This window comes from Aquarana catesbeiana, linkage group LG02 (genome assembly GCF_042186555.1).
Source record: "Aquarana catesbeiana isolate 2022-GZ linkage group LG02, ASM4218655v1, whole genome shotgun sequence".
NCBI lineage: Eukaryota > Metazoa > Chordata > Amphibia > Anura > Ranidae > Aquarana > Aquarana catesbeiana.
In genome coordinates this window covers 401,091,345-401,117,200 of record NC_133325.1, presented here as the reverse complement: position 1 = coordinate 401,117,200, position 25,856 = coordinate 401,091,345, and the positions used below count along the sequence as shown (strand labels likewise).

Below are 25,856 nucleotides of genomic sequence, written 5' to 3'. Positions count from 1 at the left end.
GATGCCTGATATCTGACTTGTATCTTATTGTAGACTTCTGGGAAAATCAGTGAGCCAATCACACAAGCAGGAAATGATGTTCCTGGGGGGCATTCTGTACACATTCTGTGTACAGAACACCTCCAGATAGCCATATTGCATTGCATTTTACAGAAAATTACAGAGCTACAGATTGAAAAGGAAACGTCGTTTTTAATAACACTCTACAGGAAGTGGAGGGCACATGTTTCCTGTACATGAATTCTGTGCAGAGTGGAGCTCCAGTGACTGCAATCTGCAGCAGATACTGAGCCATTCTGTTGTTCTTATTTATTGAGCCTGGGATTTGCAGAAATACAAGATATTTTTGATGGATGTTTAAACCGGGGAGCAATTGGAGGTGATCGGGACACCAGATAAGGAGAGGAGAGCAGAGGATTGTCACCACGGACCATTGCTGCTGGATTCAGTTTACAGGCTTGATACCCCTGCAGGAGTGAATTTTTCCGGTGAGTGAGGGCACAAGTGGGGGTCCTTTGGAAGGCTGGGAGCACTTTCCACACCAGGAATATTGTTATGTGAACGAAGAGACACATCACTGCACTTTAAGAAGAACTTTTTATGGAATTTCTTCTTTTTTGGGGACACTTGTTTTTATGAACTGATCACTTTTCTTATGTTTTAAGCACTATTGTGTGTACATATGAACAAAGGAGTTTTACCAATATGTTTTAGCACCATTGTGTGTACTTATCAGCAAAGGACTTTTACTAATAAGTGTTTTTCAAATAATTTTATATTTTCTTCATATTTATATACTCACTTTTTGGGATGATTTAATTTTTATCATTTATCTTTATCACTTAATTTTTTCAGTGTTTGCATTCTATGTGATACTACACACTGCACTTTATAGATTGTGGTCAGGTTTTTTATACATGCACATATATTTTGTCTACACGTCTGGAACTTTTATCATTCTTATACACATACAATTTATTATTTATTACTTATTATTTTTATTTCACACTTATATATTGTTGTGCACATCATAGTGGACCCAGTCGAACAGCGCCAATCACCCCAATTTAGTACTCTATGTTTTAGAATTTCACCTAGGTGTTATTCTGTGCTGGGGGGGGGGGGCTGCAGTTCCTTTATTTCCTAAGTGCGGAACTATTTATTTCTTATACTCAATTACAATATGACTTGTGTCGCAATTGTATACTCTATATATTATATTTTTATTTGCCATTTTTTCCCCCATGAAAGTGGGATTACCATTTAAGTCTAAGAAATAAACAAAGGCCAACTGAAGACACATATTAAAAGGTAATAGAATACCTTGTTAACTCCTTCAGATCCGTGCTATAGCCAAATGACAGGTACAGCGCGGATCTGTTTTGCCAGGAGGGCGTCAATAGACATCCTCCCTTTTGCAAGCTGGCCGTGAGTCAATGAGACTTGGGTGATCACAGATCGGAGTAAGGGGTCGATCCTGACCCCTTACCACGTGATCAGCTGTCAGCCAACAGAGAATCGGTAATCTTTTTCTTCTCACGCTGACAGCGCGAGGAGAAAAAAAAAGCCGGTCACCGGCTCCTGTTGAAAAGACATCGGTCCCAAGCAGGGAGAGGTGAAGCTGCCTCATATGTTCCCACAGTGCCCACCAATCAGTGCCCACAAGTACATCAGTGCCACCAATCAATGCCCACCAGTGCCACCTATCAATGCCCACCAGTGGTGCCTCATCAGTGCCACCTAGCAGTGCTGCCTATCAGTGTCGCCTACCAGTGCCCATCACTGCGACCTATCAGTGCCCATCACTGTCGCCCATCACTGCCACCCATCAGTGCCAGCTATCAGTGCCACCTATTAGTGCCCACCAGTGCCGCCTATTAGTGCCCACCAGTGCCGCCTATTAGTGCCCACCAGTGCCGCCTATTAGTGCCCATCAGTGCCGCCTATCGGTGCCCACCAGTGCCGCCTATCGGTGCCCATCAGTGCAGTCTATTGGTGCCCATCAGTGCAGTCTATTGGTGCCCAACAGTGCAGTCTATCGGTGCCCAACAGTGCAGCCTATCAGTGCCCATCAGTGTAGCCTCAGCGTACATCAATGAAGGAGAAAAATTACCTGTTTGCAAAATTTATTAACAAATTATAAAGCGGTTTTGTATTTTTTTTTGGATTCGGTCTTTTTTTCATTTAAAAAAAAAAAAAAAAACCCAGAGGTGATCAAATACCACCAAAAGAAAGCTCTATTTGTGGGAAAAAGTGATAAAAGTTTAATTTGGGTACAGTGTTGTATAACAGTGCAATTGTCATTCAAAGAGTGACAGCGCTAAAAGCTGAAAATTGGTCTGGGCAGGAGGGGGTTTAGGTGCCCAGTAAGCAAGTGATTAACCACTTGACCACTGGGCACTTAAACCCCCTTCCTAACCAGACCAATTTTCAGCTTTCGGTGCTCTCACATTTTGAATGACAATTACTCAGTACCCATATGAAATTTTCGTCCTTTTTTTCACACAAATAGAGCTTTCTTTTGGTGGTATTTGATCACCTCTGGGTTTTTTATTTTTTGTGCTATAAATGAAAAAAGACTGAAAATTTTGTAAAAAAATGAATTTTTCTTCATTTCTATTATAAAATTTTGCAAATAAGTAATTTTTCTTCATAAATTTGGGCCAAAATTTATACTGCTACATATCTTTGGTAAAAATAACCTAAATTAGTGGATATTATTTAGTCTGTGTGAAAGTTATAGAGTCTACAAGCTTATGGTGCCAATCACTGAAAATTGATCACATCTGATCACACCTGATGTACTGAGGCCTATCTCATTTCTTGAGACCCTAACAAGCCAGGAAAGTACAAATACCCACAAAATGACCCCTTTTTGGAAAGTAGACATTCCAAGGTATTTAGTAAGAGACATGGTGAGTTTTTTGAAGTTGTTATTTTTTCCCACAATTCTTTGCAAAATGAAGATTTTTTTATTTTTATTTTTTTTCACACCAAATTGTCATTATAACAGGTTATTTCTCTCACATGGCTTGTACATTACACAAATGACACCCCAAAATATATTCTGCTACTCCTCCTGAGTATGGCGATACCACATGTGTGAGACTTTTACACAGCCTGGCCACATACAGAGGCGCAACATTGAAGTAGCACATTCAGGCGTTCTAGGAGCATAAATTGCACATCTAACCTCTCAACCACCTATTACACTTTTGAAGGCCCTGGAGCGCCAGGACAATGGAAACACCCACAAAGTGACCCCATTTTGGAAAGCAAACACCCCAACATATAATCTATGAGGCATGAGTCTTTTGAATGGTTCATTTTTTTCCAGAAGTTTTTGGAAAATGTGGGAAAAAAAATGAAACCGCATTTTTTTTTACACAAAGTTGTCCATTTCTAAGATATTTCCAACACATAGCATGTACATAGCAAAAATGACACCCCAAAATATATTCTGCTACTCCTCCTGAGTATGGCAATACCACATGTGTGAGACTTTTAGGAACATGGTCCAAGTCGCAGGCCAGGAAAGAATGGGGACAGGGGTAAAGGCTTCTCCCACCCAAATCTCTTTGAAGCCTCCGAGTCTCCAGACCCTAAATCTGGGAATGAGAAAACTAAAAAATTAGTTTTCTTCATCCAGAAAAACATTTCTGGAGCCCCTCACATATGTGAGACCCCTGTGTTCCCACTAGCATAGCAGGGTAAATGATCAGTCCAAAAGGCAGGCAAAAAACCGTGGTCAAACCAGGGTCAGTTCCAGAGCAGGCAGAGGTAGGTACAATTTAGCGTTAGGCATAAGCTTGGTAATATAACAGGCCAGGGTCAGTTCCGGAGAAGGCAGAGGTATGTTTATCGTTAGGCAGAAGCTTGGTCGTATAACGGGCAAGGGTCAGTTCCGGAGAAGGCAGAGGTAGGTACAGTTTAGCGTTAGGCAAAAGCTTAGTGGTATAACAGGCCAGGGTCGGTTCCGGAGAAGGCAGAGGTATGTACAGTTCAGTGCAGTGGCATAAGGGGTGTAGAGGAAAATGACAGGAAATGAGAATTACGTTTACCATACTTCCCTAATAATGTAGAGAAGTATGGTAACGGCGGAAACATTCACCTATACAGAGGCCTGGTTGGGAAGGACATTGGGGACAATAATACGTAGTGTCTCTTCTAATTCCTCCTCTGGAGCACACCCGGCACCTCTTCTGACGTCTGTGGCCTGTTTCACGGGAGGGGATTTTATCAGGAAAGTGGCGTTCGTGGAGTCTGTTCATGGAATCAGAGCGAATATTTTCTGGTGGGCTTTCAGGGTACAAAAGGGCGGAAATTACTTGTTCCTGGTAATGCAGATAGGATACGGGGTTCTCAGTAGATTTTTGGTAAATGGGGTGGTTGGCAACTGTTTAAAGTGTATGTAATAAGGATATTGTTTTTTTTTTTTTTTTTTTTTTTTTAACTACTGTTACTTTTTGCACTGTTAAATATTGTTTACCACTGAATGCGTTTTGTATTGGTTCAGTAAGTGCAAATAATACCTATTAATGTTGCTCTTATCAGAAATTCAGCATGGTCTTCTGTCCTGTGCACTCTTCTTGTGTTCTCTCAAAGAACTTAATCAGCCCTCCCAGTTTTTATGTGGGACCTAGAGAGCAATTGGTCTTTACGTTGACGAGAATAGGACAGTGGAACAGTTTGAAGAGTTTTGAAGACAACTGGGCAGGGCTGACACCATTCGGTCCACAAAAAATGTATTGTAGACATGTTTTGCATATTTTTTTTTTTTCTTTTTCTCTGACATAGGTGTTAACTCGTAATTTCTAAAGGCCAAGTTTCACCAAAATGTGGTGCGGGAAAGGTGCGTTTCTTGTAATGTTACTCTTCTTGGGTCCATCACTGGTGCCCTGGCCCCTCCCCCTTTGCCGAGTGCCCACCATAGCAAGCGGCTCAGCCCATCACCTGCTCCTTTCTTACGTGCTGTGATTGACAGTGATGGGAGCCAATGACTCGACCAATGAGAAGGGAGAGACCTGGGAGAGCTGCTTAAAGTGTACGTCTCAGGCTGGGTTCACACTATTGCGGGGTTGCTCGCATTCTATTCGCAATAGCAGGAGATTTTGACCGGCTCTCTATGGAGAAGGTTCACATATCTCCACTGCGGCTCCGGTGCAGATTTGCACAGGGGCCCTGTGCGCCTTTTGGTCCATTTTAGGTCCAAATTCAGACAAAAATTCAGGCTGAAATGGTGAACGGGGACGCACTGGACCCCTGCTGTGAGCTACATGCGGCGAATGTGTGAACCCAGCCTTAATGTACACATTCCTTTTTTTTAACATCCGTATTGTAATAGCAATATAAACAATAGTGACTTTTGACAGTCCAATAAAGGCTTACTTGATGAATTTTAAACATGAAAAATATGTTGAGTGCTGCTGTCTTCTATCCATTTCCACAACTTCCTGGACTCCCGGCATGCTTTGCAGCTTCTCCTCTGCTGTTTACCTTCAGTTTCCAAAGACTAAATATCCCATGGTACCTTGTTGCCTGCAAGCAGTGATTCCTGTACTGACTCTGCTTTTGGAACTCTTTCTCTGTAGTTGAGAAGGCAAGCTCTTTGAATTATGTGACACAGCAATGCCTACTTACAGGGTAGAGTGAATATGTGTCACATGACTGAGACTGTTACAAATTAATTTTACAAACTTCAAGATAATTCAGAATAATAGGTGCAGGATAGAAATAATCAAAATTGTGGAATTGAATATATGATTTTTACATTTCGACCATGGATACACTTTATATGTTTACTATCATCAAAGGCTGGTACTCATTGCAATGATGGTTTATTCTGCCTCAATCAAGCTGCAGTCACAGCATTCTGACAGAGAAATGCATGAACAGAATTTTAAAGAACTGGTCACAAAGCCAACTACCTTTTGTGAGTAGGCCTGAGTATCATTGTGGGTTCATAGTTAAAGTGGTTGTAAACCTGAGACATGAAAAGTGAACAAAGCACATTCCACTATACTGTTCACTAGCCTGAATACAAAGCACTGATTTTTGGTTCCTCTCTGATCTAACCTCTCTCTGTTGTCTGCATGAGTCACTGACAGAACTCTAAGCCAACACCTTGGGAGTCAACCCCAGGACACCCTTCCCTCCCTTCCCCTCCCCTCCCCTCCAGTCAGCTATCAGATTTCATGAAGTTGTGTGCTCTTGCTCTGCAGTGTATATGATGTCAGATGCAGTACCCACTTCCCTTCTTTCTGCTGTTGAGAGATTCTGTGTAAAATGTGTGTTTTGGAAGACTGTAGAGGAGAGTGTTCTGCAGATAAACAGGTACAACTTATGTAGGAGGATTTGTTTAATCTCTGCGTATCACCCAAGGCTGGTTACTTTATTTGATAAATTACAACCACTTTAACGTTTTTATGGTGCTATGTTGAGTTCATTTCCAACCAATAACACTCTGCATTGCATTTGTGTAATTTTAAAATAGTTTATGAATGCCGTTTCTTTTTTTATTGAATAATGAAAGTTGCAAAGTATTAATACAGGTTTTACTTTGATAGTGATAATCCTGCTTCATGGTGTCACAAAAATGCAATTCACTGGAGAGCTGTAAAAACTGCATTCAGTGTGGAAAAGCAGCTAAGAGACATTACAAATAAGCTTAAAGAGGTATGTTCTGTAGTTTCTTATAATATGTATTGTTAAGTGTTTCCTTTCATTTTTACCTGTGGGTGATTCTTAAGACATGCCTCTGCATTCTAAATAACTGTTCTTTAACTTGAGATGTCTCCTTAACAGGGAATGTATATTGATAAAAAAACAATAAATAAATAAATACTGCTTATGTGTTTGACATTTTGCTTATGAATATTTTATGTTCTTCTCCAGCCAGCAATGGAGCTAAAAGTTCACTTTCTCTGTTTTCTCCTTACATCTTGTTCAGATAGTTCAGTAGCTGAAGCTGACCTTTTCACACTGAAGTGAATGAATCAGAGAGTCATTCGCCTTTCTCCCGTTTTCTCAACAAACAGCTCTGTCTGAAGTTTCATTGAGACTTCTTGTCTGTAAGGAGTCAACTTCTGCTGTTCTCTAACAGTCCTTTGACATATCTGATTTTTATTTTTTTTGTAATGCAGAGATGGTATATAAAGTAAGAAAAAACAATACCAAACCAAAATAGTTTTAAATAATACATGTACAAAACGATATACTGTATATACAATATTTGGGCTGTGGTTTCTTTAGAGGGAACTATGGGAATACATTTTTAGTACTTAGGGGTTCTGGGTAGTCCAGTCGGAGAGGAGAGGACTGATTTTACAGTGCTCTCTAGATTGGTAAGTCCTCATTTGGGACCCAGAATTTGGGGACATGGAGAGACTTTGAGTGGAAAAACGCCTGCAAACCCTGATAATGGGGACTTTGGACCCGAACAGGTTAACCCCCATGCAGGGAAGCCCTGAAAGGGAAGAGGAGGGAGTCAGCACCTGTTGGTGAGGTGGAGTGTAATAGTTCCCCATTTTACAATATATATTTTTCATGTAAGAATATGCCCTTTTTAATGTACCCTTTTAAACAATATAACCCTCTTAAATAATAATATAACCCTCTAAAGCATGCAGAGATCACACTCATACCTAAAAAAGCCCTCACTGGACCCCACTAACCTGAACTATTTAAAGGAGAAATCCAGCCTAAGACTAAAAGCGCTACATCTATAGACATCCACGATCTAACACTTACCTATCTAACCCTGTAAAAAAGAAATCCGTATACATACTTTTTTTGAAGCCGCTCCGGTCCGGTCTCCAGCCCGGTCTGCAGAGGACACAGCCGACAACAGCTGGGAAGTGATTCACCAATAGAGTTACTATGGGGCTTCCATTGTCGGTTGCCTCCTCTGCACCAGCCTCCACAGCAAAGCTGCGGCTGACAGCTCAGCATGGGATTGGGTTAAATCGGCTTCAGAAAAGGTATGTATATTGATTTCTTCTTTACAGGGTTAGTGTTAGGTCGTGGTTGTCTATAGATGTAGCGATTTTAGTGTTAGGCTAGACTTCTCCTTTAAGACCTTTCTTCTTGCTCCCTTTCACCTCTAAACTTTTAGCTTGGTCTACAACCATCTGAGCTCCTACCTTACTGAAAACAACCTTCTTGACCCCTTACAGCCTGGCGTTCGCTCACAGCACAAGCACTGCCCTACTAAAACTCACTAATGATTTACTAACTGCTAAAGCCATCGGCCTCTACTCCATACTTCAGATCTCTCTGCAGCCTTTGATAATGTTGTCCACCCACTCCTTCTCAATAAACTCCACTTCCTTGGCCTCCAAGATTGTGCTTTTTCCTGTTTCTCCTCCTATCTATCACAGTGCTCCTTCAGTTTTACCTTTAACTCTGGCTCCTCCACTCCACATCCTCTTTCGGTAGGGGTCTCCCAAGGCTCCTTTCTTGCACCCCATCTCTTCTCTATCTACGGATTTCTTCTTTACAGAGTTAGGTCACTTGATAACCTCCCACGGCTTCCAAAACCATCTATGCGCCAATAACAACCAAATCTATCTATCTCTCTACTTCTCATCACACCCCTTCAGTCTCCTTGCTTTACTAACTTACTAACAACATGGATGTCGCACCACTTCTTCAAGCTAAATCTTTCTAAAACTAGTAATATTCCTCGCTTGTGCCCTCCTCCCTGACTTTTCCATCAAGATCAATAAAACAACTATCAGTCCCTCCCCTCACGCCAAGGTACTAGGTGTCATTCTAGACTCTGACCTGTCCTTTTGGCCCCAAATCTAATCGCTCTCAAAAGTTTGTAGACTTCACCCATGTAATGAATCCATAAATCACTCATAGCACTTGTTTATTTATTCAGGTGAAGGACTTTCCCTTTGAAAGGATCGACCTCCCTAGGAATGAAATGATCACACGTTGCCTTTGTGCTGGTTTCTTTTCCAATGTTGCCAGAAGGTAAGTCCAATATTCTCTATTTATTATTAAAGAAACATGTCCAAGAGGGAATGTGCCTGCATTGCCCATAGAAACTAAAGGATGGAATTTGGTTGCTATAGGCATTTCATACATTTTTCCTTTCACAATACTTTTTTTTAATAAAATGACCAGTTATTGACTGCACATTAGCTTATGTCACTGGGCCTGTCAATGAGAAGTTAACTGCTTACTGGTATTCACCAGTTGTTGTTTTTCTTTTGTTTTTTGTTTTTTTTGTATAGCACTGGAAATATTAGGCATAATGTGGATATTGAAGGTATCCAAGTAGGATCGGTATCACATAAACTGGCAGCTTTTGCCATTGTTGCCTTTTTTGTTACTAAACATCAGGTCTCCCTGCTCGAAACTGTGGTGGAATTGGATAGATTTCAAGGGTTGTCTACTTTTAAAATTAACTTGAGCAGATCTACAATCCTTCCCATTAATCTAGGTAGAGAAGCAAATCTTAGAAACCTCCTTCCTCTTTCATTGGAAAGACCACTATATAACCTATTTTGGTATTTTGTTAACAGCTAAACTGGAGCAGCTGTACTCAGCTAAATTTCCAAGTCTCCTGCAGAAAGTTAAAAAGAATCTAGAAGGTTGGAATAAGACCCATTTTACAGGGTTAGGGAGGGTTAACATCCTCAAAGTTACTATTTTGCTTATATTTTTATTCTGCCTTCAAATGCTTCCGATATATATTCCTAAATTGATTTGTTCTGTATATGTGAAGTTCATATGGAGGGCAAGAAATCATGCTACTCCGTTGGTCAAAGGGGGATGGAGGTCTAGGCCTCCATGATGTTAATTTATACTATAAAGCTAATGGCCTGGCTTGTATTGTAAACTGGAATGCGGGTTGTGAAAAAACTTTGGGTTACTCTGGAAAAAATGCTTACTGGAAGGAACCTAGCACACGCTGCCTGGCCGATGAAGCGCTTTAGTGGCCTCTCTGATTATACATTTCCGGTATAATCAGCTGCTATAATGGTTTTGGGATTCAGCTAATAAGGGTGGTGCTTTGGCCCCATCCCCATCTCTGCTATTACCACCCAGTGTTCACACCTGGGGAATGCTGGCTTTCTTTAGCAGCTGGGGAGGATCAGGGAGGTTAGGAGATTCCACTTTCTTAAAGGTTCCTGTTGAGAACCTTGAAGTCCTTATGAGGGGAGTGGGGGAGTGCTGACAATTCATATGGGTATTATTTCTATTATGTGTGACAACAGTAGGGTGTTTTTTCTAAGTTTGTCTTTTTTTTTTTCAATGTTTTGTCATATGTTATGTAATGGTAGTTATGTTTCTATGACATTTATACTGTAAGAGAGGACTGTTGCTTGATATCTTGTTGTTTTGATACAATGCTGTAAGCAGAATATATGGTTGTATGCCGTGATGTGACCTGTACGCGTTGCTCGAGACTAAGTGCTTGCTTTATGAAACCTATTAATTGATCTTTGTATAAATCAATGAAAAAAGATTTTGACAAAAATATAGATAGAATTCATGATGTAAAAAGCTCATTCTGATTTCTATATAATGTATATTTTATAGTATTATAATGACTACTTTTTCATTTTAGCTTTCCAACTTGCTTAGTAGGGCATTGGGAACAATGACAATGGCTAGACTGTTGTGACTCATATCAACCAATTTGATATTCGTTTCTGCAGTTAGATAAGGGAAAGGTGATTTCTGGTTTCTGTGGTTTTTTTTGTTTTTGTTGCCATTTTTTGTTTCCGTTTTATATTGAGAGAACATTTTGCTTGTATAGGTCAGTAGGAAGAACATTCTGCACAATGGATGGAAATGGCAGCGTGGTGCACATCCACCCTTCATCAGCTGTAAGTATTTTGAGTATGTGCAAAAAATTTTTATTGAGTTTTGCAGAAAATGCAATCTTTATCAAGTTACAAGAGGTTGAAAAAAGTCTCATCAGTGACAACACATGACAATTAAAGGTACAAAGATCAAATCTATCATCTTTTGGTTATTAGAGCTAATCTGGGGATCAACAAATGTTGTTCAAGGGCAGAAGCTCTTCAAATGTGATTTGAGGGCAGAAGCTCCTTAAACGTGATTCGAGGGCAGAAGCTCCTTAAAATCCATTATCCCAGTGACAAAAAAAGATTGATGGAGGGTCAGTAGGAAGATGGAAGGGGTAAATAGATGGGTGGTTTGGATTTTGCTCCATAACAGTTTAACAGTTTTTTACCATGCTGAAAAACATTAAGGCTGGCCATACATTATACGATTTTCTTATTCAACTATGTAGTCCAAGAGCCTGCCTGGTTGCATACAAATTTAAAGTGTTTTTAATTTGGCCTCATAGTATATGGTTTTGTATGGCCAGCCTAAAGGTAGTGATCAGGAGCTTTCCGTTAGCCGCCGGTAACTGTGTCGGGAGCGTGTTCTCTCGGCACAGCTGTATTGACACTAACGAACGCAAAGGTCCACCCGCCAAGAGGCTGCATATTTGCGCATGGCCGGCGCCAAAGGGTTAAAGAACCTACTTAAAAATGCCATATATTATATAATTAAGGCAAACAAGAAGAAAAAAAATCTATAGAGGTTTGTTATATTTTGATGCAACAACCATATAATGTATACTGTACACTCCCAGTCTTAAAGCAATATTAAAGCCTTGTTTTTTTGTTTTGTTTTTTAAATAACAAACATTTTATATTTACCTGCTCTGTGCAATGGTTTAGCGCACAGCAGCCCTGATCCTCCTCCTTCCGGGTCCCACGTCGGCGCTCCTACCTCCTGCCGGGTGCCCAAGCCAGTGCGCTCCTGACCCACGGCACTGTGTTCATTCACACATGGAGCTGCAGCTCGGCCCCACCCCCTCCTTCTCCTGATTGGCTCACTGGCTGTGACTGACAGCCAATGGCTCCCGCTGCAGCCAAAAGCCAATCAGGAGTCCTCAGAGAGGCAAGGATCCCGTGGACATCGCTTGATCGAGAGGGGGCCCAGGTAAGTATTAGTGGGGGCTGCTGCACACAGAAGGTTTTTTAACTTTATGCATAGAATGCATGAAGGTAAAAAACCTTATGCCTTTACAACCACTTTAACTATATCATATATGGAGTTTTTAAGTATGTTTTTAAACCAAATTATGCTTTTATAAAATGTATGTTTCTGTCCCTTAGCCCTAGTTCACACTTGTGTGGGCTGTGTGGCCCACATTTATGCGGGCACAGCAGCCTATCTACAAACGCACTGCACAAGTTTGAACTAGGACTTTTTTCTAACTCTCCTAGAAGCCAGCAGCATTTTTGCAGAAAAAATGCTTGACGCTTGTAAAAGTGTCTAAAGCTTTTAGGTGCTTTTACAGGCATCAAGCTCTTAGGCGGTAATTTCATTGGCCAGAGTAAATAATTTGTATTTCATATAATATAATTTATATCTAATATGGAGGGTGTTTAGAGGCAGGAAAAAAAGTCAGACACTCCTAGAAGCAGCTGTAAAAACATCTAGTGTGCATGAGGCTCTAAAGTCCCAGTTTTTTTATTATTTGAATGATTCATAAACACCCCATAAAAATATTTGGTTGCTGAAAATACATTTTCGTGAAGTTCTCTGAATCTGCTGCGGAAATGCTGTAACAAATAAATGATTAGAAACATTTAGGCTCCATTCACATCTGGGCATTTTGGGATCGCAGCAGATCGCTATAATTCTGCCCGCGATCTCAAAACAAACTGCAAAAAGCAGGTTCAGGTGCCATTATTTTCAGTGGCACCTAAAACGCAGTGTGGTTTTGCCATGATAGTCAGCCGATCTCCTGTGCAAGAAACTCCTAAAACAGCTACCCTTTGGAGGAGAACGTATGTTTGGTCCCTGCTTGGATATGTACATCAGGGAGGTCACAGGGGCTAAGTGTACTCTTCCTCCCAGAAAGAAGGGCCACATTTCCATGGGCTTCTACCCCTGAGGTTCAGAAAAGCTAATTTTTTCCCCCTTAGGCCTCAAGCTCCAAGCTGATGTCTGAAACATTATTTCATCAGAAAAAGGGTTCTCCCAGCCAACCAAGTCTTTCTCCAAGCCCTCTTCCCAGTGAAGGGGCGGGATACCCCTCTCCCCACCCCCGGCAGAGTGCAGGCTACAAACTGAAATTTGGGAGTCTGCCTCCTCCCTACTTCATGCTCTCAAATTGTCCACTGTTCCCACAAAGATGGCAGAGTTTTTTGCTGTTCAGCAGATCCTTTCGCAGAGGGTCGTTGCAAAGATCACACTCGGGTTTCTTCTCAAACCAACGAAACAAGATTCTTCCAGCCCACTTACCAACTTAAAGTGTAAGTAAACACCCCTATCATTTTCAGCCAAGGAAGCTGCAATCTTTGCCTCTGTTTAATCTACAACTGCCATGATGCTGCACATGTGATCAGTTATGACACCAGCCATTGGATGGTTTGATAGTTTGGTTGAGAGCACAACCAATGGGAGTGTTACATTTCTGGCACGTGCCGGAAATGAAACTGTTTTATGGATGGGTTTACTTCTACATTCTACATTTTACTATTACGTTCTAATGATTTGAGTTAAAAAAAGAAGTGTTCTTTGTACAACATTTGCAAATATGTGTGTAAGCCGCACTCTTTCATTAAGGCCCCTAACTGGGAGTCTTCATGTTGCAACATATAAAGCAATAGCTATATTAAGGGCAGGTATGTCTGGAGGAAGCACATTACTCCTTTTGATTTGTTTTGTGCAAAACACTTCCATATGTACCTTTCTGCGAAAACTAATTAGTTGGGGCGGTTCCCTTTTTGTTTTTCTACTTGAACCTGTTCATATTTCTCAAATCAAAAAGAGGTGTTCAGCCCAATCTGGATCTGAAGACCCTCTGCTTGTCCCTATGGGTTTAGCAATTTGTTCCCCTTCGAACCCCCTCCCTAATCCCCCCCCTCCCCCACAAAGTGGTTGCCCAGATCTTAGCTCTGCTCTGTTCCCATGGAGTACACGTTGGGGGTTACCTAGACAATCTTTTGATACAGGATCAGTCCTCCCTATCCCTGTCAGCCAATGTCCAGCGGACAGTGCTGATTCTGCAGAACTTCAATTGATTCTTCAACCTCCGAAAGTCATGATTGGACCAGAGTTGCTGATTAGAATATCTAGGCCTGACATTGGATTTGTATAGGATCTTCCTGCCCAAGGACAAGCTTCTGTCCTACTGCTCTCATGCATACACACAAGCATACATGCTTTGGTCCCAGGGTCACCCCTCAATTTGTGCCTACATGAGGGTCTTGTGTCTGATGTAGTCTCCTTTGAATGGCAGTACTGTACATCAAGTTTCACTTTAGACCATTGCACCTCAAATTTTGGTAGCATGAGAGAAACGGACTGGGTGCTTGGACCACCCCATGGGCCTGACCTGCAAGGCCAGACTCCCCCTGACATGGTTGATTTCCCATGTGATGCTGGAGAGGAAACCCCTTTCCCCAAAGAAATAGGTGGAAAGCTTTCACACTGGATACCAGCCTGTCAGGCTAGAAAGGAGTCCTGGGTGCTCCTCGATGCAGTGTACTTTGTAAGCAAATTAACCCTGGCTTCACATAAACGTCCTGTATGCGATTTGGTTGTCTCCTTATAACTGGACCCCTCAGTTGTGAGGTTACCTGACAAATGCCACAGCCATGCACCAGGCGTACTGTTTCAGTCGTCAGTGTGTCAAGATCTGCGGGAATGGGTTCTCCATTCAACAGTGTTTCAATCTCCTTGCTGGGGGGGGGGGGGTGTTCACAAGACATGAATCTTATTGTGTCCAGATCAAACAAAAAACTGGACAGGTTTGTCAATAGGTTCAGAGACCTGCAAGCCTTCTCAGTGGACACCCTGCTGACTCTGTGGGACCAGTTCCACCTGACCTATGACTTTCATCCTCTCCAGCTTCTCCCTTGTCTGCTCTGCAGGATTGAGATGGAGGGCATCCCGTTAATTCTTGGGGCACTGAACCGGCCCAGGAGGACATGGAATTCTCAATGTACCAATCCAGCTAGTCCAGACCTTCTGTCCCAAGGACCAGTCCACCACCCTGCTTCTGGATCTCTGGCTTTATTGACTAGGCTGGTAAAGCTCAGGTCCTGAGGGACAAGGGCTTATTGGATTCAGTCATTCCTACCTTCGTAAAGCCTAAAAAGTCAACTTCTCTGAGAGTCTACCATTGCACACCTCTGTTGGTTGCATCCTGTCCTTTCCATAGTCTTGTCTAGATCAGTACATGGCCTTAAATACCATCAAGGGACAAATCTCAGCATTGGCTGTTCAGAAACCACTGGCCTCTCATTCCTTAGGCTTTTGTGCAGGGTGTCGCACATGTCTCCCCTTGTGCATTCCTCTGTATGACTTTAACCTGGTTCTTTTAGCCCTTAAGAGGTGGCCCTTCAAACCTCCTGGTGATAGTCCTTTATCTGACCTTGCAAGGTTACCTTACACATTGCTATCACCTTTGCACAGAGGGTCTCTGAGTTAGAGGCCTGATCCTGTAAAGCAGTGTCCTCAGGGCCCACTAACAGGCCAGGTTTGCAAGATAACTGAAATACATCACAGGTGATATCATTTGGTGCTCAATGATTGCAGTATTCTAGTCTGCATCTCCCCAAGGTAATACATAAAACCTGGCTTGTTAGTGGGCCCTGAGGACAGGGTTGATGACCACAGCTGTAAAGATCCTTCACTAGTGTTACACAAAGACAAGGTCCTCCTGAGGCTGAAAGCCTCTTTTCTCATAAAGTGGTTTCCTCCTTCCACCTCAACCAGGACATTGTCCTTCCTTCCTTGTGTCTTGCTCAAGAACATCCCGAGGAAAATCCTCTTCAGTGTTTTGACATGGTATGCCTTGTGGGAGTTTTGGCTACAGCCTCTCTAAGGCAATTAAACTGCCTCTTTGTTGTTTACAAGGGTTCCCATAAAGGGCTCCCTGCCTCTTGCTCAACTATTGCTAGGTGCATTAGATAAGTAATGATTCTAAAGGATATGGTTCCTCTCTTCTCTGTTAAGGTGCACTCTACTAGATCTATTAGTGCATGGGTGCTCAACCTGTGGCCCTCCAGCTGTTGAAAAACTACAAATCTCATGAGGCATTGCAAGGCTGACAGTTACAAGCATGACTCCCAAACACAGAGGCATGATGGGACTTGTAGTTCCACAACAGGTGGAGGGGCATAGGTAGAGCACCCCCATGTATTAGTGTTTCAAAGGCTTTTTAGCGTTAGTCGCCTGTTTCTCAGATTTCCAAGAGTGCCACCTGGCCTTCTGTTCACATGTTTAAAGTGGAACTAAACTGTATCTGAACACCACAAATTGAAAATGTTATTGAATTCATTTTTATATATTCAAACCAATGCTGGCAGCATAAGGATTAAAAATAGTTAATCTTGATTGAAAGTGTTTAATTACAAGGTGCTACAATCTGCTCTGAGCCCTTCTTGACCCATTTGTTAGATTGGCTCATTGACATTTGTTTTTCTTTGTTGCTCACTCATTGGTCTAAATACTTACATGAGCCTGGTCTTGATCCAGCGATATGCACGAGACCCACTGCTCTCTTGCTCCTCACTGGCTTAGGTACTGGCTTTGGCTCCCCCTCGGCTTCCCCTTCTGTCAATCAGAGCCAGTGATGAGGGAGCAAGGGCGGGGCTGAGCCCCACTTTTTGTGGGAGATTTACTAAAACTGGAGTACTCAGAATCTGGTGCAGCTGCACATGGTAACCAAACAGCTTCTAACTGCAGCTTGTTCAATCAAGCTTTGAGAATAAAACCTGGAAGCTGATTGGTTTAGCTGTCACAAATATCACATTACTCTTCCTGCCATCAATTTATTTTGTGTCAAAATGTCACCGTCCTCTTTGTTCAGACCCAGAACACTATAATGAACAAAGTCATCATGATGGAAATGAGAGGACATAGACAAATACTTCCTCCTGACTGTAGCAGACAGTTGATATGACAAAATATTTCATCTTGACTGTAGCAGACTAATAATACATTTTTCCTAGAATGCACTGCTCAGGCAGACCTAAAAGGTTGAACCTGGCTTCAGATGAAAGGTTTATGAAATGATAAAAGTCAGACTTTTGAAAAAAAGATACTTTTGATTCTCTTGCTTAAAAAATTATTCACGCAAAATTTACTGCTAAGTCCAGTTTTAGTATTGTTCTTAATCATAATGTGGTTTGATGTTTTGCAATTGCAAAGGCAGCGTACAAATTATTACTTATGCAAAATTGCAAAATACATTAATATTGCTATAGAAGTCTTCTAATTACATCTGTGGGATGATAAATATAAATAAATATATATATAAGCTTTTTGGTCAATGGCCTTTTGTTCACATGTAAATGTAAAATTCATTGCCCATAATTGTGATTTCTTGTGAATTCATATATATATATAATTTACCATTTAAATCTCAGTTGTTTGGCCAGGACACCAACTTGGAGTGGATTTTGTTCCATAGTGTTTTGGTGACATCTAAGATATTTGTCAGGACTGTGTGTCCTATCCGCTATGAATGGGTTAAAGACTTGCTTCCAAAATTACATGATATTGATGCTTATGAATTGAGCAACGTGGCCAGAGAAGAAGTGACTGAAGAGGAATTGGCTAAATGGAATTCTAGAGAAAAAGCACAGCGACTTTATGGTAAGCTCACTTCATAATTTTACACACTCCTGTAAATTTAGAACAGTAATTGATGACCCAAATCTTGTCTACAATTTTTTCTTTTGTTTTTGGGTACCTTTTTCTCAACTCGATGTCTGAATGAAGTGTCTGTGTTGCCCACAACAAGCTTATTGATTGCTGATGTCATTGTTTTTAGTGCAGAGTTCCCCAAAAAGGTCACTATTGACTCTGAAAGAATAATGGTACTATTCAAAGGGTTCATGAATGGGGGACAATAGGTAGTCATTAATTTTATAGAAGGTTGATTGGGGTCAGTCAATCTTTTGAAATCTCTGTAGAGCTCCACGCCAAGTCCTTGAGGTGAAGTGGCTAGCAGCAAGGCAGTTTCTGAGGTTTGGATGGTCCGTTGCCAGTAAGTGCCGGTTCACACAGGGCAACCCGACTTACAGCGCGACTTTGCAAGGCGGTTTGGAGGCGACTTCAGCGCGACTTACAACGCGACTTAAAGTTGCCTCCAGAACAGACGACTTTGGCTGTGGCCAATTACAGAATAATCAGCTCTGTGGGAGGGGGTTGCCTGAGTAAATTATTTTCTTTTTCCTGTAAAGTCGCTTCAGTATAGATGGAGATCCGACTTGGAGGCAACTTCCATTTAAATCTATGGGTAAAAGTTGCCTAGAAGTCGCCTTGAAGTAGTACAGAAATGTTTTCTGAAGTCGGATCGACTTCAGTAGTGTACATTAAGACAGCGTTCATTCACTTCAATGGAATTTCTTATGTCCAGCGACTTGAGGTCTGACAAGTCGGATCCCAAGTCGCTGTAGTGTGAACCGAGACTAAGAGTGTCCTTGATTACCTCTATCAGCTGTGTGTTGTTGCTTTTATTGGTGTGCTTTGCGTTGTGTCTTTCCACCCTCCCCCTTCCTTTAATAATATACGTGTTCACTTCCCATACTGGAGCATGCCATAAACTGAGCAAATTTCGGCAAGTTCTGTATGAGCAGCCAAAATTCGCTCAGTGGGTGGCCCTTTCAGTGACCTCTCTGCTCAACATCCCTCAATTGAAGAATAAAAGGAGCCTGACAGAAATTAGTTGGCCAAACAGCACCTGCATCTAATCAGATGTAGACGCTGTTTGGGTATTTTGACAGCTGCTGGGGCCGGCTGTCAAAATACACTAGCCACAGCAGAAGATTTGTCCATCCATGCTGCATAGTGTGGATGGAGGAATTTGGTAAACGTTTTCTATTCAGCATTGTAACAACCATTAGGCAGCTGCAGATACCCACAGGAAATGTGTAACGAATTCACAAAAATATTTAAAACATTTTTTAAAAATTTTGAAAAGCCTTTCAGTAATGATGTCATGAAACCTTCAGTATATCCTTTAATTTGTAAATGATAAATGTTTAGGGATCAATGAACAATTGGAAACTTCATAAAGGGTTGATGAGCTGAAATGTTTGGGGAGCCCCGGTTTAGTAGAAATTGAAAACTTAGGAAAAATATGATGACTGATTTATACAGTACAAACACTATTCTTTTGAGATACCTTTAGGAGAATGAAACCTGTTATGTGGAAGCCTGATTTCTCACTAGCTATTGATTTCTGTACCATAGCCAAAACACTGTATATAGTACCAGCTACTATTTTCAAAAGAAATGGCAACAGGGAATAACTAAAAGATTTGAATCCAAGGAAGGGAATAATTATTGCGCTACCCTAAAAAATGAGGATGGACAGTGAGTGAGTAAGCTGCTACAAACCATGTGACAAGAATGAATACCATATATTAAATAAATGTAGCGCTAAATCAACTTGTATAAGTAATAAATGTGCACGTGCATATAATGTCCCAAATAATGCCGTGTGGCTGTCAACACAAAAGTCCACAATCAGGGTAAATGAACCATGGGGCAATACATGCAACTTCTCAACGATGTACTCAGAAGTCTTCAAGGTAAGTAGAAGGATGGAATACGCTTACCAGCTGTGTTGGATTCTATTGCCATAAGCATAGAATCAGTAAGACTTTGTGCCACCAAGGGCAGAAACATGAGGTGATGGAGGCAAGGGTAGAGCCTCTATGGTGGAGGCAAGGGTAGAGCCTCTCTCGGCTATGGATGTCCCTTCTGGTCCACTAGAACTGGGTCAAAGATGATTTCCACAGATCAATAGTTCCCAGCAAATGAGCAGCACCTCCTCTTTGCTAAAGAGAGACCTCGCCAAGGTGAGGCAGTGCAGGGTCCTCAAGTCTGTAAGGATTTGTTGCGCATGTACGGCCAGTGCAAAGAAGCTAGAGACATTGTGATGCATTATGGCTGCGGGATGGGGGGGGGGGTCAGAGTGGTCAAACAAGATTATTGCTTTTTTCTGACATTCCTTAAAAAAAGATACACAACTACCATAAGATGTTGTTTGCCTGCAGTAAAACCACATTTTCCCTCTGTTTGTCTTGTGTTTCAAGTGTTTCTGGTATCTGTTACAGATGGATTGGAAGCCTCATTGAAGAAGATGCAAAAAAGAAATGATGACCAGTCAATATCTGATGCAAAAGCACGCTTCCTTCAGCGTAAACAGCAGAAGAGTCAGAATACAAATATTCAGCAGGTAGACAGAAACTGACAGGTATGCATTCTTGGCGATCTTTCTCTTTTAGGTTTCTGATACAGCTTAAAGCATTTGTTAACCTGAAGAAAAAATTGGATCCTGTTCCCTTAAAGCATGTTATACAGACAAGTGCTTGTGCTGTGTCATTTGGCCCCACGTTTCACCTATAAATCCTGGCTGATCCTGCCAGTTTCTGCCCTCCCCTTTGTAAACTGACCACGGTGTATCATGGCTACTGAGCCCTGGCGCCTCCGTCATATGCAGCCCTGTTCTCTGCTCTCCTCTCTGCTCCTGTGTCCTCCTTCCCCCTCCCCTCCCTGCCTGTCAGCTTGTGCCAGGGCGATCCCCCCCTTCCTACTGGTATCATAAGATGTTTTTGTTTTTACAATCCTTTCTGTAATATTAAATGATGTGCCCACTGTATGTGTTTTCTAAATATCTTGTTCTATAGCGCTGAACAGCGGTCATGTGACCTCTCTCCTCTTCTCTCCTCCTTCTGGCTGACGTCAGTGGGGGTTTCTCGGCTCCGCCCGCTTTCCTGACGGCTCAAGAGAGGAGAAAGACGGTCAAGACATATATATTATATGTTCCCATTGTTTTTCATAAATATTCTATATATTTTAATTCACAATATTTGTATTTAGCTTTATATAAAGTATTCATATTTTAATATATTCTTATTTGTGCTTTTTTTTAGGCCTGATGAAGGGGGAGGTTTTGGCCCCCAAAACGCATTGGATGTTTCACACCATGTTGTTAAAGAACTATTTAAGGAATTTTGGACTCTCAAGGATTGCTGGTCCTGGTGCATCCATATGCTTTGAACTGGTGATGGTGAAAGGGAGTGACTGATCCATATAAATAAAATTCAGATATCCTCCGTTCAGCTCTGTCAGACCCTTGAAATTAGCTGTTTTAGTATAGGGAGCCACTTTAGAGATTCTTAGTATTATCACTGGGCTGAAATTCCATTAGATGAAGATAGAGAACTCCAGCTGTTGCTTGATAAGATATCGGGGTTGATTTATTTAAGGCAAATAGGCTGTTTATTTTGCAAGGGAAGTTGTATTTTACAAGAGGATTTGCCCCAGAGCTTTCACTTTGCAAAGAATACCTAATCACATGCAAGGAAAAAAAATCACACCTTTTTGCTTGCACATAATTAGATGATGGAAGTCATCAGAGCTTCACCTCATTTACTACATTCTGGGGAAAATTCCTTTGAAAAGTGAACAGCCTATTTGCCTTTAGTAAATCAACTCCAATATGTTGCTAGTTCATTCCCAGGGAATGTGTAAAAACTGTATGAACTACTTCTGAAGGAACAATAGTGAGATATGGATTTATAATGATCTCTGATATCAGTACAAGCCATATTGTTGTGAATGTCCTAATATGAACTTGTGCTTTGGCTGTACTGGGCTTAGTAACAGGATTATTGAAAAGGATCCTATTTTAAGCAGGGAGTACTTGCCTTTCCCAGTGTACCCCAGCTACCCCCATCCAGTGCCTGGTCACCAAAAAAAATCCTGGTACTTCTTGGTATAGGCCATGTGACTTATATGCCATGTTATAAGACACTGCCATATTGGAGTCACCAGAAATGCCAACACACAGTGTTCTATTAAAGTGGTTGTAAACCCTTACATATACTTAGTGAAGTCACTATCCTCAGGTAATACAAAGAGATTAAACAAATTCTCCTACATAAGTTGTACCTGTATATCTGCAGTCTTCTCTTCTCTACATCTGTTAAAAGTACTGAATTTATAAGCTTGTCTGAGAGTTACGAAAAAAGGGGACAGAGAGCTGAAGTCACACTCTGCAGAGCTCAGTGAGGAGAGCTCTGAGAGCTGATGGGAGGGAAGGGTCACACCTCCCTTCACATAGCAAACAGGAACAGAGCTGAGGCTGTCAATCAGCTGGAGCCCTGTCACCATTTTTCTCTTGGTGTCAGGAAAAATTATCAGAAGTGATTCATGCTGATAGCAGAGGAAAAAATCAGCAGACAGAAATGACACTGGGTGCCCTAATTGGGACAAGTACACACTATTGAAGGCTATGCTTTGTCCATATTTCATGTCTGAGGTTTACAGCCACTCTAAGTCCTAGTATTAGAGGGGCTTTTGTGTCTGGGTTCCTTTACCTAATTCCATAGTGCTTTTAAAGAAGTAGAAAAAGGACTATAAACAATGAAGTCTATCACTGAAAAATATAAGACGTTGTTTAGTGTTAAAACCTTGATATATACTAAAAAAAACACTCAGGGCTAGTATGCAGCCTAGTAAATACAGGCTCTGACAGCTGCCACTGAGGCTTTTCCAAGAATCATATTGACATCTTAATACCCTTCTAGGTTTCAAGATATTGGGTGGGTGTAAATTGTGGAGGGATGGTTTTTCATTCTCTCCTTGGGCAAAACTAAGCAGGTTTTACTGTCTAGGGACAAGCTGAACTGTGTCAGTGTCTAAAAGCCAATATAGCCTAATTGATCATTGTGAGCAACAGCTGCTGCATTTTGAAAAATGTTATGCAAAACCTAAAAATAATCATAGAAGACCTCCTTAATCTACTCAACCATACTCTGCAAAGTAATTGAAGCCAAGGTCATATGCTTTGTCTAAAGTTCAGTAAGTGAATTAGAATGGTACCAATTTTTGTTAGCTTTACTGTATAGCAACCAGAATTTTTCATGCAGTCATGGCATTCTAGTCTGACAAATGTTTTGGGTCTTCTGACAGCTGTAGGTGCTGCTGTCAGAATACAGTGCCCTGCGGGGAAAGGGGGGTGGGGATTCCTCTACCATATCTGTGTATATGGAGGAATCTGTTAGCAGGCTGAATGAAAAAAAAAACTGCGTTTATGGCCAGCTTTACATCTCAGACTTATAGAAAAATAACTGTCTGAATTTTGTGTGTACTTCAAAAATGAACTTGTTTTATTCAATATAGACTTTCATAGAAAAAAATATTGTATCTGAATTTAATGCGTAGTTTCAAAAATGTATTTTTAAAAAGTTTTTATACAAAAGTAAAAAAACAAAAAATAGCAAAGGCCCATTTACGCTGTTGTGGTGTAGTAAGGCATGCATGTTATGCCACTTGCACACCCGAATGCACCAAAAATGGTGCATGTGTCATTTCTGGCAGCACACTGCACTGCAATGCACATTATGCATTGTCCAGCGTTGCACCGCACTGCATTGCTTGTCTGTTGGCAAGGTGTGTTGGGGTGCTGTTTGGAATTAATGGCTTTGCATTGCCCCAGTGCATGTAATCTAAAATGCCGTACATCTCCTCTATTGTGAGTTGGCCCCTAAGTAGTTTAAGTTTTAAACATAACTAAAGTGTTGACACTTTAAATGTCACAAAGTTATATACAATGCATGTTATCCACTTGACCTCCAGAAGATTTTTACCCCCTTCATGACCAGAGCATTTTTTGCTATTCGGCACTGCGCTACTTGGCAATTGCGCGGTCATGTAACGCTGTACGCAAATGAAATTATCATTTTTTCACACAAATAGAGCTTTCTTTTGGTGGTATTTGTTTACCACTGTTTTTTTTTATTTTTGTGATATAAGCAAAAAAAGATTTTGAAAAAAAGGCAAATTTTGAAGAAAAAAAAAAACTATTTTTACTTTCTGCTATAAAACATGCCCAATAATATCCACTTTGTGGGTCATTGCTCTTCACTGGAAGACCCCCGTAGTACCCCTATCCTCCATCCTAGACAGAATGGATATGGTTATGATAATGGAGAGGATTTTGTATACCCTACAAGATAAAATGCACCTATTTGAGCATAGATGGGGAGCTTGGAAAGTCCATAGGCATACGTTGCTACTGCAAGACTAAATGTCAATCAATGTTGTCATGTTTTAACTGAACAGTACCTTTATGTATACCTTTTCCATACTTCTTTTTCTGGATGCTTCGGAATTATTCCGAATTTCTATTAATGATATGCTTTTGATGTCAATTTTATGATGTACACTGTCACAAGATTGTGTATATATATATATATATACTACCGTTCAAAAGTTTGGGGTCACCCAAACAATTTTGTGTTTTCCATGAAAAGTCACACTTATTCACCACCATACGTTGTGAAATGAATAGAAAATAGAGTCAAGACATTGACAAGGTTAGAAATAATGATTTGTATTTGAAATAACATTGTTTTTACATCAAACTTTGCTTTCATCAAAGAATCCTCCTTTTGCAGCAATTACAGCATTGCACACCTTTGGCATTCTAGCTGTTAATTTATTGAGGTAAGCTGGAGAAATTGCACCCCACGCTTCTAGAAGCAGCTCCCACAAGTTGGATTGGTTGGATGGGCACTTCTGGCGTACCATACGGTCAAGCTGCTCCCACAACAGCTCAATGGGGTTCAGATCTGGTGACTGTGCTGGCCACTCCATTACCGATAGAATACCAGCTGCCTGCTTCTGCTGTAAATAGTTCTTGCACAATTTGGAGGTGTGTTTAGGGTCATTGTCCTGTTGTAGGATGAAATTGGCTCCAATCAAGCGCTGTCCACTGGGTATGGCATGGCGTTGCAAAATGGAGTGATAGCCTTCCTTATTCAGAATCCCTTTTACCCTGTACAAAGCTCCCACCTTACCAGCACCAAAGCAACCCCAGACCATCACATTACCTCCACCATGCTTAACAGATGGCGTCAGGCATTCTTCCAGCATCTTTTCATTTGTTCTGCGTCTCACAAACGTTCTTCTTTGTGATCCAAACACCTCAAACTTGGATTCATCCGTCCACAACACTTTTTTCCAGTCTTCCTCTGTCCAATGTCTGTGTTCTTTTGCCCATCTTAATCTTTTTCTTTTATTGGCCAGTCTCAGATATGGCTTTTTCTTTGCCACTCTGCCCTGAAGCCCAAAATCCCGCAGCCACCTCTTCACTGTAGATGTTGACACTGGTGTTTTGCGGGTACTATTTAATGAAGATGCCAGTTGGGGACCTGTGAGGCGTCTGTTTCTCAAACTAGAGACTCTAATGTGCTTATCTTCTTGCTTAGTTGTGCAACGCGGCCTCCCACTTCTTTTTCTACTCTGGTTAGAGCCTGTTTGTGCTGTCCTCTGAAGGGAGTAGTACACACCGTTGTAGGAAATCTTCAATTTCTTTGCAATTTCTCGCATGGAATAGCCTTCATTTCTAAGAACAAGAATAGACTGTCGAGTTTCAGATGAAAGTTCTCTTTTTCTGGCCATTTTGAGCGTTTAATTGACCCCACAAATGTGATGCTCCAGAAACTCAATCTGCTCACAGGAAGGTCCGTTTTGTAGCTTCTGGAAGGAGCTAGACTGTTTTTAGATGTGTGAACATGATTGCACAAGGGTTTGCTAATCATCAATTAGCCTTCTGAGCCAATGAGCAAACACATTGTACCATTAGAACACTGGAGTGATAGTTGCTGGAAATGGGCCTCTATACACCTATGTAGATATTGCACCAAAAACTAGACATTTGCAGTTAGAATAGTCATTTACCACATTAGCAATGTATAGAGTATATTTGTTTAAAGTTAGCTTCATTTAAAAGTACAGTGCTTTTCCTTCAAAAATAAGGACATTTCAATGTGACCCCA

At 41.2% G+C, this 25,856-nt stretch overlaps 1 protein-coding gene across 4 annotated transcripts in view; it reads left to right on the top strand.

Annotated features, from left to right (window-relative positions):
* Positions 1-24,614, top strand: part of DHX40 (DEAH-box helicase 40) — a 118,044-nt gene extending 93,430 nt beyond the window's left edge. For 3 of the 4 annotated variants that reach the window (XM_073615272.1, XM_073615273.1, XM_073615271.1), the window contains 6 exons: positions 6,567-6,675; positions 8,885-8,979; positions 10,775-10,844; positions 17,424-17,652; positions 20,124-20,263; positions 20,943-24,614. In XM_073615272.1, coding sequence (XP_073471373.1) covers positions 6,567-6,675; positions 8,885-8,979; positions 10,775-10,844; positions 17,424-17,652; positions 20,124-20,260 — 640 coding nt within the window. In that variant the 3' untranslated portion in view covers positions 20,261-20,263; positions 20,943-24,614. Of the gene's footprint in view, positions 1-6,566; positions 6,676-8,884; positions 8,980-10,582; positions 10,689-10,774; positions 10,845-17,423; positions 17,653-20,123; positions 20,264-20,942 lie in introns of those variants that run through there. The other variant, XR_012241651.1, reaches the window with a different exon arrangement.
* Positions 24,615-25,856: the final 1,242 nt, after the last annotated feature.